This window comes from Ruditapes philippinarum, unplaced genomic scaffold, assembly GCF_026571515.1.
Source record: "Ruditapes philippinarum isolate M1 unplaced genomic scaffold, ASM2657151v2 ctg552_1_1_1_1, whole genome shotgun sequence".
Taxonomy (NCBI): Eukaryota; Metazoa; Mollusca; class Bivalvia; order Venerida; family Veneridae; genus Ruditapes; species Ruditapes philippinarum.
The window spans coordinates 148,087-163,443 of NW_026864408.1; the positions used below are offsets into that span (position 1 = coordinate 148,087).

The following is a 15,357-nucleotide window of genomic DNA, read 5'->3' on the forward strand; positions in this document are numbered from 1 at the left end:
CTGGTCAATGCTGATAGCTGACGTAGTATGGAAAATATATTTGAAGCATTTTTTCTTTCAGAACAACAGATTAAACAAGAGCTGTCCGTAAGACAGCGCGCTCGACTTTTTTATTGCTTGCCAATAAAAAAAGTTTTTGCAGTAAAAGGCAATACAAGAATCTCTGTATTTTTAAAGTGAACAATGGCCATGAGCATTAAGATATTTAGTGAAGAATTATTTTACTGAATTGTGTGATACCCTTGAACACTGCAGCAAAGTTTGAAATGTTTAAGTCAAATGATGTAATGATGTGAAATAGCATTAAAAGTTTCAAAGCAATATCTCAAAGGGTTAAGGCAATAAGTGGATTTTACCCATATTCAATGTATTTTCTAAGTCAAAAAGGGGCATAATTCTGTCAAAAACCTTGACAGAGTTATGTCCTCTTGTCTGTTGATGAAGGTCGTGATGGTAAACAAGTATGGTCAGTTTCAAAGCAATACCTCCAATGGTTTTGAAATAAAGTGAGGTGGTACAAAAAACTTAACCAAGCTCAATACACTTTCTAAGTCAAAAAAGGGCCATAATTCTGTCAAAAACCTTGACAGAGTTATGTACTCTTGTCTGTAGATGGAGGTTATGATGGTGAACAAGTATGGTAAGTTTCAAAGCCATACTTGTAATACTTCTGAAATAAAGTGGGGTGGTACGAAAAACTTAACCAAGGTGTGACGCCAACACCGACGCCGACGCCGGGGCGAGTAGGATAGCTCCCCTTTTCATAGAAAAGTCGAGCTAAAAACATGATGCCCAACAAATTATGATTGCATTTTAAAAACAATACGGTAAGGTTTGCCATGTTTTAATCAAAGTTTTGGTATCAATTTTTTAAACAACAATGAAGTATGCAAAAAAATGTAATGACCATATAGTAAACTTTTTTTCATTTGAATAATTTATGTACAGCATGGTTGGCAAGATAAGGTATCAGATATTCGATTAACAAATAACAGATATTATTTTCAAAATCATAAATGAGATTCTAAATTTCAAACAAAAGCAGCGGTCAAATATGCAAGAAAGCAAATTTCTAAGCCCTATGGGCTGATGGAAAACATTAATAGTCCATGATTCGTCAATACTGGACTATAGCTATGATGTAACAGACAAATTCTTCTTTTTATAATAATAACAATTTTACTGAAATCGACAAAAAGAATAAAAACATACATTTTTCTTGAGTTGAAAAAATGCTAATAATCAAAATTCACTAAATAATGATAATGATATCATTGTGCATTTCCAAAAGTTCTAAAAATATGTTATGTTCAAAAATACATTGTGCATTTTTGTATTAAGAAATTAACAATCAGGGTTGGTTGCAAATTATATGGATGTAAAATGCAGATTGATAAAAGTTCCATAAATCAGAAAAGTAAAAGGATATCCACCAAGGGTCATAACTCCAAAATCATCAAATTTGTTGCATGTATTGGTCAAAACCTACAAAAATATTACGAGTCCTGTCATGTCAATCCTCAGTGGAGTCCCTTAAAAGGAATGTAATGGCTGTAATCATAAAGCCTTTATCAGCTAAATGGTGAATTAAATAAAGTAAGGTCATGCATGTGACAATATTTTTTATAAATATACTTGACAAACATGTATTTTATGACCAAAAATGCACTTATAATGCCTTGTAAAATTACATTTACAGATCTATGTCTATCTATATCTCAACTATACACCCTCATCTCTTCCCTCTGCCCACACAAAACAAAATATAACTAAGGGACACGCATGTCCCCACATTTCACTGTTTTGTCAATCTACGACCTAGGGACACAAATGTCCCCACATTTCACTGTTTTGTCAATCTACAATCTAGGGACACAAATGTCCCCACATTTCACTGTATTGTCAAGCTACAACCTAGGGACACACATGTCCCCATATATCACTGTTTTGTCAATCTACAACCTAAGGACACACATGTCCCCACATTTCACTGTTTTGTCAGTCTACAACCTAAGGACACCCATGTCCCCATATTTCACTGTTTTATCAATCTACAACCTAGAGACACACATGTCCCCACATTTCACTGTTTTGTCAATCTACAACCCAGGGACACAAATGTCCCAACATTTCAGTTTTGTCAATAAAAATCCTGACAGCATGATGGACGGACACAGGCAAATATGTACCCGCTAATAAGTGGGGCCATAAAAAAAAAGAGAAATAATTTTACAAATTACAGTAAACAAATTTTCAAATATATTCTATATAGTACACCATAATATCTAACCCACTTCCACCTTTGTGAGGTAATATAATGGAACAAAATATATCACAGCTATCACTGGAACAAAAACCGAGGTATTCATAACAAAAAAATATAATACAAATCATTAAATAATAGATACATTGTGTAACAAAAGAACAGGATGATCAGTTATTTATCAAGAAATGTTTCATAATACATATCAATAGCAAATAAAAGGAGCATAATATTTGATGTGAATATAAAACACGTTATTTGGAACTAGCCGAATGTGTTTTTTTCCCTATCTTATCGCAGGATACAAACTTTAATTGTTACAGTTTTGCCTTGCACTACCATTCACAATAAGCTGATCAATACCTTAAGCTTATTATTTTATATTTTACTAAGTTGTTATTGTAAAAGTTTGTTTGTCCACATGAGATTTTGGGAATCCAAATGTGTTGCCTCGATAAATAAAGACTTTACTTACTTACTTACTTACTTACTTACTTACTTACTTACTTTGTAACACCAACCCTCACAGATCGAGTGGAAAACCGGCTCATTTGCCAAGTCCCGGAGTATCCCATTTAGAAAAATTACAACACTGCTCTAGATTATATACTATCAAGACACAATAAATAATTTAAAATACCATGAAAATGAAATGAATTTACAAAATGATAATTTGATTGTGATTTAACAAACAAGATTTGAATAATAATTTCCTACATTAAAGTAAAGTGCAGAAAAAGCAATGTTCCTACATTGTACATTCCACTGTTTTGCCAGTCTATGGATAGACAGCGGACAGACTGACAGGGGCAATTCTATTTGCCTGCCTCCCCTAAGGTGTGTCATAAAAATGTTTAAAAAAAAAAGAAGATAAATTTAAAAGTTTTATGTCAGTTCTTTAAAGCACTAGTCAATATGCATGCTGGGGGGAAAAAAACTTGGGGTGTCCCTTAAAGGAACTTACATAGATCAGCTGGGTCATGTAAAGCAGAGTGGTAAGCAAAAGATAATAATGAAATATACATAGTAGAAATTGATAATTGTATTGTGATATGTTATCTTGATTTGAGTGAAAAGCGTTGCAAAGCTTTTCAATTTTGGGTCATTTTATTATTCTGGTAAAAACGGAGTAAATGACTTGAAAGTTTGAAAACGTGTTATTGGTTTAGACCTACATCAAATGGAAGATTAATGTTGAAAAATTACTTCCAGTCCAGACATGTCAGTAAACCTCAGTAGAGTCCCTTTAATGATGAACTAGTTATAGAATAATAGATTTATAGTTCTTATAATTACCATATTTTTATCAAAATCCATTTCCAAGGTGTTTTCTAACAAAAGAGAGGACTTCAAAACAAACAAGTGCAAGTAATTCAGAGTTTAAAAAAAACAGTTTAAATATTAATTAATATTAATTTTAGCTAAGCTATAAAAGCTTGAAGCCTATTTGAATCATGCCTATGTCTATACCACCTTTAGCTTAACAAAATAGCATAACATGCTGACACATGTTCTGAACCACTCAAGGACTCCACCCCCTGATCCCTCAGTTGAGCTCAAACTTACAGTCTCTGGTTTGAGAGGCTAATACTTGAACTTTAGTCCCTAGACCACTTATTCCCCATAGGATTAAGGTCTGAAACTAAGAATTTAGCGTAACAGACAGGCAAGTTTTAATTTTTTAAATGTGGACGTTAAGATATGTAAGATGTGTTTGTGAAAGTAAATTTCTGGCAAACCCGTATTCTACATATAAAAGTATTTAAAACATTTCAATCAAAATCAAAAATAAAATAATCAACTTAAGCAATAGTTAATAACAGACCCTAACTCTATGTCCACTCAAAAGAACTATGTTAACACAGTTAACACTATGTTAACACAATTGAGAGGGTTTTCCTTGTATCACAACAATTTAACCCTTAAAACACTAAAATATCTTAAACTGACTTTTTCACATATCAATCTGGACAAAACCATTCATCATTTTAAGGGAAAATATCCAAAAATGTTACTGACTAAATAGGGAACATCACAGACCATGATCAGATATTTAAGATCCTTATCCTGCTAATTATCTTCAATGAACTTGTCCATCTTTTAATCTAGATAAAACCATTCATCATTTTTAGAGAAAATTTCAAAATATGTACTAACTGACTCTTAATAAGGTGTGAACAGTGCAGATCATGATCAGATGGCAAGGATGTGCCCACTGGTCTTGGTCTGCACTGGTCAAAAGGGTAGATTCAGTTGCCCCCCATCCAGCAGACTCAACCACCATATGTGTCCTTCTGATGAAAGTATTCCACAAACCATAACTATCTTGATCAAATCAGGAAGTGTCCACTTCAACATGACTTCAAACTTCAAAAACAAATGTATATTATGACAGAAACTTCTCAAAAGTCAAGGTCATATGCTTTTTTTCACGTTTTGATCAACCCAGAGATAACATTTCTTTCACGGGTTCCCAACTTCTTCACCTCGCATGTGAAATCTGTCTTGTCTGAAAATAATAGAATAAAAGAATTGCATAATAAAAGATGTTTAACTTTTAAACCTTTACAAAAGCATACTGATAAACTTTTTGACCCTTGTCTATGAAGTTGAACATAATTTCTATATTTTTCTTCCTTTTTGGGTAAAATTATATTTCACACTTTCAAGATAAACATCAAAAATTATCTCAAAAGACAAATATCTGTAACACAAGACTGTTACAAAAGTGAACTAATTTTATGACTCTGTTAAAAAAGAGAATAACAATTTTTGAGACTGTTTAAAAAATGAAAAAAATGTATTATCTTTACTCTTCAGTTATCTTCTTTTTAACTTTTTTACCAACTAATTTATTTTATCTATTTATATCTTTTTTTATTTGGCAATTACATGGTAGACACCCTAGAGATAATAAGATTTACAGAGAGAATTGTAAATAGTTCCATCATTTGGGATATAACAACACAACACATGTTGATTTACTTTATTTCTACACATGTTGATTTACCTTATTTCTACACAAGACATGTTGATTTACCTTATTTCTACAACAGCACACATCCATTTACCTTATCTCTGCACAACACATGTTGATTTACCTTATTCCTACACAACATATGTTGATTTATCTCGTTTCTACACAATACATGTTGATTTCCCTTATTCCTACACAAAACATGTTGATTTACCTTATTTCTACACAACACATGTTGATTTACCTTATTTCTACACAACATATGTTGATTTATCTCGTTTCTACACAGCACATGTTGATTTCCCTTATTCCTACACAAAACATGTTGATTTACCTTATTTCTACACAACACATGTTGTTTTACCTTATTTCTACACATGTTGATTTACCTTAATTCTACACAACACATGTTGATTTACCTTATTTCTACACAACACATGTTGATTTACCTTATTTCTACACAACACATGTTGATTTACCTTATTTCTACACAACACATGTTGATTTACCTTATTTCTACAAAACACAAGTTGATTTACCGGATTTCTACACAATACATGTTTTTTTTACATCATTTCTACACAACACATGTTGATGTAACTTTTTTCTACACACAACATGTTGATTTACCTTATTTCTGCACAACACATGTTGTATTTTTTTACATCATTTCTACACAACACATGTTGATTTACCTTATTTCTACACAGCACATATTGTTTTACCTTATTTCTACACAACACATGTTGTTTTACCTCATTTCTACACATCACATGTTGATGTAACTCATTTCTACACAATACATTTTGTTTTACCTCATTCCTACACAACACATGTTGATTTACCTTATATCATTACTTCATAAAAACAGCAATAAAATATTATTTGATAATACTTACTCATTTTTTGCAGTTTTTGTAAAAATTGTGAAAACACATCTCCAAATGCTGATAAACTCTGAAATAAATAAACAAGAAGTTTGAGAACATTCAAAAAGGTTATGAAGATTGCTGACACATATTGAATGTTTTCAAAGCTAAATGTTCAGTATTTTTAGTAGGGCTGGGGCGAGTATCCGAGTACTCGGATAATCACTAATCAAAATGAATAATCGAGTATGAATATTTGTAAGTCCTGAGATAGTGGATCGCGATTTTATTTGTTTATATATATTTACTGTTTCTCACACTCTAAGAGTCGGGGAAAAAATACAATTTGTATATGAATTATGCGATGTTTACCTTAATTCCACCAACAAAATTTACTTCCAATGTTTTGAAATACTTTTGTTTAGGTTGCTCAAATATACATTTAGATACTGATGCCAGAATAAAAAATAAAAACCTAGTTTATACATGTATTTTCATAATTTTATATGTTTAATGTTTAGAATTGTTTAAAGAAAAATAAACATGTTTCTAGAACTAATGTTTAACTTTTAAAAGGTGTCTTGATAACAAAAGATGGTGGTTCGATTTGTGAATCGTAAGTGCTGAATCATGGATCGGATCATCACTTATCCAACGATCCACACCCCTAATTTTTAGGTTATCATAAAAACAAATCAAAACAATGCTTTCAAATAAAACTCAGTATCAGCATTTATTTTTTTAACATTATGCATTGCATTAATTCCTCCATTAACCTGAAAAAAAAACACCTCCAATATATTTTACTAATTTTACATCAGACCCAAGATTTTGTTGCAGAATGTATAAATCTTTTTAAGAGGATAGAAATCATTTTCAATGAAACTTAACAAAAAGTATTTACACAGTACTGAGAAATGGGAGTTTCTTGCTCAAGGCTGCAACAGTTTGCCCTGGACAAGGTCTGAACCCTTGCAGCTAGAAATCTTTACATTACTAGTCTGTTTTTAACCACTCGGTCATGCCGCCAAAAATTGACTGTTTCATCAGATACTAAATCACACTGACAATGTCAAGGTCATATGGCGACTTTACATCTTTACTGGTGAAGGAAGACCTCAGATGCCTATTTGTGCATTATTACAGCATGACTGGGCACCCGAGTAGAAACACCAACCTTCCGTACGCTTGCTGGACAGCTTCCTCACAGGAAAGAATTCAAAGCACCTGACTGGATTTGAATCCATAGAGGTGAAGGGTCAAGTGATTTGAAGTGAGCAACCCTTAAAAATAACTGAGAATAAATACATCGAAGGAACTGACCTCGTCCTCATCATCCCAGCTGTCCCAATCAGAACTTTCCCCTTCATCATCTGACCCCTCCTTCGGGGTAGCCGACCCCTGACTTCCTTCAAGTCCCCCACTATGGCAACTTAGAGCACTCAGACGTCCTGTCAGGCTGCCACTGTTGTTACTGGTGTTTAGCATCAGACTTTCTGGAAATCTAGCACCTGGGGAACCTTTTAAATAAAATTGTACAATTAACAAAAGCTGTCCCTAAGACAGTGTGCTCAACTTTACTTAGTACTTGAAAGTAGTATAAGAAGAGGTCCTTATAATCTCTTTATAAACTGGAAATGTGTACATGTAGATGGACAGTTTGACAGCAGGATAGCTGGACATATAGTCAAGGGCAAATATATATGCCCTTCACCATATGTGGGGGCATAAAAAAGGGCATGAGTATGACAAAATTCATTACACAACTGTTAAAAGGCACAGGAAACTATTCAACAGCTACTTTAGCATCAAGATCACAGAACTTTTTTTACTGTCACTCTATGACATGTATTTGAAGATAAATCTGGGACATGTTTCAACAAGCCCAAAGGAATATACCTACAATAGCCAATGAACTTACAATATCTAATGAATTTATCTACAATAGATGATTGGCCAATGAACTTACCTACAATAGCCCATGGACTTGCCCATAATAACTTATGAAGTAATCTACAATAACAGTTAACTCAGAACTTACCTACAGTAACCCAGTAATTTACAATTGCCCATGAACTTACCCACAATAACCCATGAACTTATCCACAATAACCCATGAACTTACCTACAATAACCCATGAACTTATCCACAATAACCCATGAACTTACCCACAATAACCCATGAACTTACCTACAATAGCCCATGAACTTTCTTAAATGGGTCATAGACTTACCCAAAATAACCCATGAACTAACCTACAACAAGCAAATTCGTTGAATTTATATCCCCCGCCGAGTACTGGTTATTATTAACACAACAACTGAAGACATAAGGCTTTATTTTTATATTATTCATGGCATAAACAGTAATATTCTTTGAACTTGATAAATATTCAGGGCAATAACAGAGCCATAAATTTGTGTTAAATAGTAAAATCTGGAAATGCCAATGAGATGTATGCATACTATGTAACTAATCAAGGGCCATAAATCTGAGTTATAAGTATCTGACTGGAACAAGGCGACTATATGCACATCTCCTCTTAGTATCCCATAAAGTTTCATTGAATTCCAGCCAGTAGTAGCAGAGAAGAAGCGAGGAAACAAATATTTTTCTATATGGATACTGCATAACTAATCAAGGGCCATAAATCTGAGTTAAAGTGTCTGACCGGAACAAGCCGACGATATGCGCATCTCCTCTTGGTATTAAAGGTTCCTATAAAGTTTCGTTGAATTCCAGCCAGTAGTTGCAGAGAAGTAGCGCGGAAACGATTTTTACTCCATATGCATACTGCATAACTAATCAAGGGCCATAACTCTGAGTTAAAGTGTCTGACCGGAACAAGCCAACGATATGCGCATCTCCTCTTGGTATTGAAGGTTCCCATAAAGTTTCGGTGAATTCCAGCCAGTAGTTTCAGAGAAGTAGTGCGGAAATGATTTTTACTCTATATGCATACTTCATAACTAATCAAGGGCCATTACTCTGAGTTAAAGGGTCTGACCGGAACAAGCCGACGATATGCGCATCTCCTCTTGATATTGATAATTCCCATAAAGTTTCGTTGAATTCCAGCCAGTAGTTGCAGAGAACTACTCCGGAAACGATTTTTACTCCATATGCATGTTGCAGAACTAATCAAGGGCCATAACTCTGAGTTAAAGTGTCTGACCGGAACAAGCCGGCGATATTGGCATCTCCTCTTGGTATTGATGATTCCCATGAAGTTTCGTTGAATTCCAGCCAGTAGTTGCAGAGAAGTAGTGTGGAAACGATTTTTACTCTATATGCATATTACATAACTAATCAAGGGCCATAACTCTGAGTTAAAGTGTCTGACCGGAACAAGCCGACGATATGCGCATCTCCTCTTGATATTGATGATTCCCATAAAGTTTCGTTGAATTCCAGCCAGTAGTTGCAGAGAACTACTCCGGAAACGATTTTAACTCTATATGCATACTACATAACTAATCAAGGGCCATAACTCTGAGTTAAAGGGTCGGACCGGAACAAGCGGACGATATGCGCATCTCCTCTTGATATTGATGATTCCCATAAAGTTTCGTTGAATTCCAGCCAGTAGTTGCAGAGAACTACTCCGGAAACGAAATTCGGACGGACGGACGGAAGGACAACGCCAAAACTATATCCCCCTCCCGATTCAATCGGCGGGGGATAATAACCCATGAACTTACCTACAATAACCCATGAACTTATCCACAATAACCAATGAACAAACCTACAATTGCCCATGAACTTTCTTCAATGGGTCATAGACTTAACCACAATCACCCATGAACTTACCCACCATAACCCATGAACTTACCTACAATAACCCATGAACTTATCCACAATAACCCATGAACTTATCCACAATAACCCATGAACTTACCTACAATAACCCATGAACTTACCTACAACAGCCAATGATGTTGCTGACAATAACCCATGAACTTATCCACAATAACCCATGACCTTACCCACAATTACCCATGAACTTACCTACAATAACTTCCTCAGGGTCAGAGTCATCATCAGAATTATGATCGCTATAAGTCACTGGTATATCATTGGACAGTAGGTACAGTTCATCTTGTACTGGCTGATCTACTGTAAACTCTACAGTCTGTGATATATGAAATATACAAATGTTTAAATAAATAAAGTCAAAACCATTCAATTTTTTCCAACAGCAAGTGATGGTCATTAACAAGTATTATAAATAAAATATCTCAATGAATGGGTACCATGCAAAAGATGGGATGGTACAAAAAAATTACCAAAATTGTACTGTTGACTTGGAGTAAGACAATGATGCCAATGGAAGTAAGATATTTCTTCCTATAAAAAACCAAAAATGGAAAAGTTACTTTCATTGATTTCTATTAACCCATAACCTGTTTAATTTTTGTAATGGACTTCTGCTGCTTTAAATTTTGAACAGTCCATTCAAAGTTTAAGGAGATTTCAATATTGAGGTATAAAAATTGAGCTACCAACAGTATATAGCCAGGCCAGCCTGCACATCTGTGATACCTGACCAGGCTCTATACTCCTGGTTACAGGCTAATCACTGTCAGTTCCAACAGGTTGAGGGATAATACATACAACAGAAACAAACTTCTAGACATGTGGATGTGTTTTATATCAAAAATGTCTATCAATTGTTGAGGTTAATGATAAATAGGGGATATTGAATGAGTGTACGTTTAATACTAAATTTATTGAACCAGTTTAATAAATTCAATAAATTTAGTATTGAATCTGTACAAATATAATATGCAATTCATTACATATCTGAAATAAGAACGGTTTACAGTTTAAAAAAGTTGACCCTGCTATAGTGTAACGCTTACATTAGCACTCTTAAACGCTATGTTGAACAAAACGCCATTGCCACTATATCAAAGTGTTATTACACTTATGTAATATTAATTGTTTCAAATGGGTTTATTACACTCCTACGCCATGGTTTATGTGACATTCATTTTATTATAACTAACAAATTTGACCCACCTCATTAAGTCTAGCAGCTATGGCTGACAATGCTACAGACATATGTTGATTTATACTGACAGGTTTACATAACTCCTCATACACAGCCAGTATCTTCTGTACCTGGGGTAAATCTATACTCTGAAATTTATAAATATACCCAATTAAAATAAGAGATTTAACCTATGCAATAAAACGCAGTGTTTAGTTTATACAAATTTATTCTAGTTTGATTGTGTTGGAAGCTATACGCTTAGTGAAACACACTCGAATCCGTTCCTGGAATCAACCAGTACTTAGCAATGAGTGTAAAGTTTCTTTCTCATGGAAACAACAGCATTCCCCATGACAGGGGTTTAAACCTATGTGGCCAGCAATCCTTAGATTACTTACTCAATGTCCCAATGCATTAACCGCTCGGACATGCCGCCAAACTAAATGTTAAACATTGGCAATTCAACTTTATGTTTAATATAGGCAATAAAACTATGTGTTAAACAAAGGCAAACTTGCAAAATGTTTAACATAGGCGATTAAACTAGATGCTGCTGTGGCATAAAAACACCATTGAAATAAATAGTTTGATAACAAGATGTTTACCTTCATGGCAATAACAGCAGAAAGTTCCCTCAGTGTAGTCAGTACACATTTAACACATTGTAGTTTCTTCTCTCCTTCACTGCATTCTTCTATTGTCAGTACAATAGTGGGGACACTTGTCTGTAAACTGAAAAACATTACATGATATATATTAATATTTCGCTTGCAGTTAGCACCAGATTCTATCCATGCAACCAGTGCAGACCAAGATCAGCCGTCACATCCATGTCATCTGATCTTGGTCCACACCGTTCACCATTCAGTAAAAATATATAATTTGAAATTTTCCCTAAACAATTTTGAATGGTTTTGTCCAGCTTAGAAGATGGACAAGTCCATTTACAATTTCAGGGTAGTAAGGATTAAAATGGTTATAAGCATTGTCAGAGTAAGTAAGAAAATGTCGTAATTTTCCCCCTCAAACTGAAACATGGAATCTTTATATATAGCATAACCCCTGCAGATCAACACCCTCTTATAGGACCAAGATTTTGATTCTTGCTGTGCTGTGTTGCTCAACAAAGGTTAATTTTAATGTGAATATTTATTTCGGGAAGAAACCATACAACTGTTGTCATAAAGAGGTTATTGCTCAACTGAGGGGGTAGCTCTGCACAGGTTTTCTCTTTATATTTGGAGAATAAGAACAGATTAAGTATAGAACAGCAAGTTCCTGGTCACATATCAAGGGAGACAACTGTCAACAAACTTTGCATATTCAATATCAAACACCTCACAGTGATTACCTCCCGTGGCAGAATAGTAAAAGTGGAGGGAGATCACTGCGTAGGAGATTGATTCAATATAGTTAAACTCATTTATGGTAGTGTAATAATTGCAAACATGTACAAATTTATGTCATGTGACTCTCCTAGTATTAGAATGCATTTATCTGCATTACACAGTCTTTACAATATGAATACTGTTAAGTAAGTTGTAACAAATTGTTCAATCTGTCTTTTTTTGGTGCAGGAGTATAACATGATAACTGAGACTTGTACCATGGTATGTACCTTATCATGCTGTAGTATTGTATACTGTAAAACACTTATTTTTCGCGAGAACCTTATTTCGCGAATTTTAGGCAAAATGTCCAAAATAATTATTTCGCGTCAACATGAATTCGCTTCTTCCCGAAAAATGTGAAACCGGAAACCCAATGTCATTCGGATATTTTCTGTCCTGTTCGTTCACTAACTTTGCGTAGTTTATTGTGCGACGAATGCATTTATATCTGTATCGATTTTTCTGATAGCTTGCTAATCTTCTTGTTAAGTGAAACCGTCTGCCTAAAAATATGTCAATAAAGTTTGATAACTATTTGATATGTGTTCACTGTGTTTGTCATGTATTGTCCCTAATTTCCCCAGCATGCAAAGTGTTAAAGTTTCACTGATTAGCCATTCAAAGGCAAGCAGACGAAAATCAATTAAACGGTACTGTAATTTGCCTAACCTGTAGTAAACGATTATATTTACCCTCCGGCTTAAACTGTAGTACAATACAATAGGATACAATAAATAGAAATGTTACAAACAACTCGCAGGTGCTAAAGTATTTGTACCAAATACCAAAACAGTTATTCCGGTCAGTTATAGGCCGGTATTGTTCAATAAACATTGACCTTGATAAATTGTGTTGGAATTTCAATTAATCCATTAAGTTGAACAGATTTTCACATTAATTAGAACAATCTGTAGAAATACCATTAAAATTTTGTTCGACGCATTAATTTGTTTATGCAAGTCACAGTTACCTTCCTTGACACAGGTAATATGCAGCGAAGAAGTTTTTTTTTCCCAATTCCTCAATAACAGGTAAATACTACTAGTAATCTGTACGATATGTATATGCTGCGACACTTGAATAGCTATATATATATCCATGTGTACGCATTTTCGGATAGTGTTCATTTTCGGACAAGTGTATAGACAAAGTGAAATATTCGCGAGAAATATGAATTCACGTTTTAGAAAACTCGCGAATATTAGCGAAAATAAATTTCTCGCGAATAATAAGTGTTTTACAGTAGTAAAGTCCATGGAAGTTACATTTCAAGCCGACCGGACAGTTGAGCACAATATTAGTGTTGTAAAATAACAAAGAAGAATTCAACAATTCCTGCCTCCCTTACAAACAATATGTGGGAGATTTGTAAGGTTAATACCTTATATAAACAATTGTAGTTCTATAAAAAGTTAAACATCATTGTTACGTTCTTAACATGGACAATACTTACCATTCTAGCATTGCTTTACTAATATGAGAGTCCTCCACAAACTGTCCTATGTAGTGGGCAAGAATCGGGGAAACTGAGATGACATCGACAGCTGGAAGACCCTCCAGGAACGTAACAAACTGATGATATAACTCCGATATAAACAACTTCTCCACCTGTCATTTAAAACATTGTTGCAGAATATATATAAAAAGAAACCAAACGAAACCTTTTGTTTGCATTTTTGGGGAGAGATATTAAACATTTTGAAATCATTATGAAATCATTATAAATACCATAGTATATAACTCTAATTAGTGTTTGAAATTATTTTTTAGCCAAAAGGATTAAAGTATTTCAAATGAATCGTAACACATTTACTTTAGTAAATCGGCAAACTGTTAATCAGTCTAGTAAATCGACTGTCTATAAAAATAATTGAAAACACTCAGCCAGTTAAAATTTATTAGTATGTATTTGCAAAATTAAATTAGTCGCATGGCTGTGCCGTGCCTGACCAATTTAATTTTGTAAATACGTACTAATAAACTTCAACCTGTACTAAGAATTGTAGCAAAAATAAAATTTATTTGAGAGGGTTTCACAAACTAATGCAAATCGATCACTTCATGCATGCAGCTAATTTTGCAATAAAAAACAAAATACCAAAATTTAATCTGTTAAAAAGTCAATTACAAAAGATAAAATGAGCGCGTCACGAAAAAAACTAACATAATGGGTTTGCGGCCAGCATGGATCCAGACTAGCCTGCACATCCGCGCAGTCTGATCAGGATCCCTGCTGTTCGCTATCAGTTTCTCTGCTTGTAATAGAGTTGGTAAGCGAACAGCATGGATCCTGATCAGACTGCGCAGATGTGCAGGCTGGTCTGGATCCGAGCTGGTCGCAAACACACATTGTTGGTTTTGTCATGACGCGGCTCAAATATTTCTGTTGTTTGTTTGATATTTGAGTAAGTATTGAACGAGTCATTATAGAAACTTACCTGCTTGGCACATTGAATTTTGTTATCTGGTTTAACCAAACAACAACTGAAAAAGAAATGTAATAACTTTCAGATCCCAGTGGTTCATTAAACAAAATAGAAGAAATTTCGACCACCATGGCACTACAAATCTGACTGATGGACAGACATAAATATCTTCAGTTCAAAAGAATGAATGTATGTTCATTTAATCAGCATTCCTCATTTGACCCATAGCGACCCTTTTTACGTTATATTTTATCAATGAAATTTTGGCAATTTTTCATTTTCAGAGATTTAGTAAAATGCAAGGTGCTACAAGCTGAAGCACCAAAAGAATTGTGATATTTTGAAAAAGGAATAATCCTGAAAAATGGCTGTCAATTAAGATAATTCCAATTTTGTATCAAGGCTGACCATAAATTAGCATTCAGGAGAGATTA

At 34.1% G+C, this 15,357-nt stretch overlaps 1 protein-coding gene across 6 annotated transcripts in view; it reads right to left on the reverse strand.

Moving 5' to 3' along the window:
• Nucleotides 1-1,233: 1,233 nt before the first annotated feature.
• Nucleotides 1,234-15,357, reverse strand: part of LOC132725472 (uncharacterized) — a 77,285-nt gene continuing 63,161 nt past the window's right edge. For all 6 annotated transcript variants that reach the window (XM_060710610.1, XM_060710608.1, XM_060710606.1 and 3 more), the window contains 8 exons: nt 14,936-14,981; nt 13,951-14,105; nt 11,712-11,838; nt 11,133-11,252; nt 10,119-10,242; nt 7,433-7,629; nt 6,140-6,197; nt 1,234-4,772 (listed from right to left, as the gene is read on the reverse strand). In XM_060710610.1, the coding sequence (XP_060566593.1) occupies nt 4,693-4,772; nt 6,140-6,197; nt 7,433-7,629; nt 10,119-10,242; nt 11,133-11,252; nt 11,712-11,838; nt 13,951-14,105; nt 14,936-14,981 (907 nt within the window). In that variant the 3' untranslated portion in view covers nt 1,234-4,692. The remainder of the gene's footprint in view (nt 4,773-6,139; nt 6,198-7,432; nt 7,630-10,118; nt 10,243-11,132; nt 11,253-11,711; nt 11,839-13,950; nt 14,106-14,935; nt 14,982-15,357) is intronic.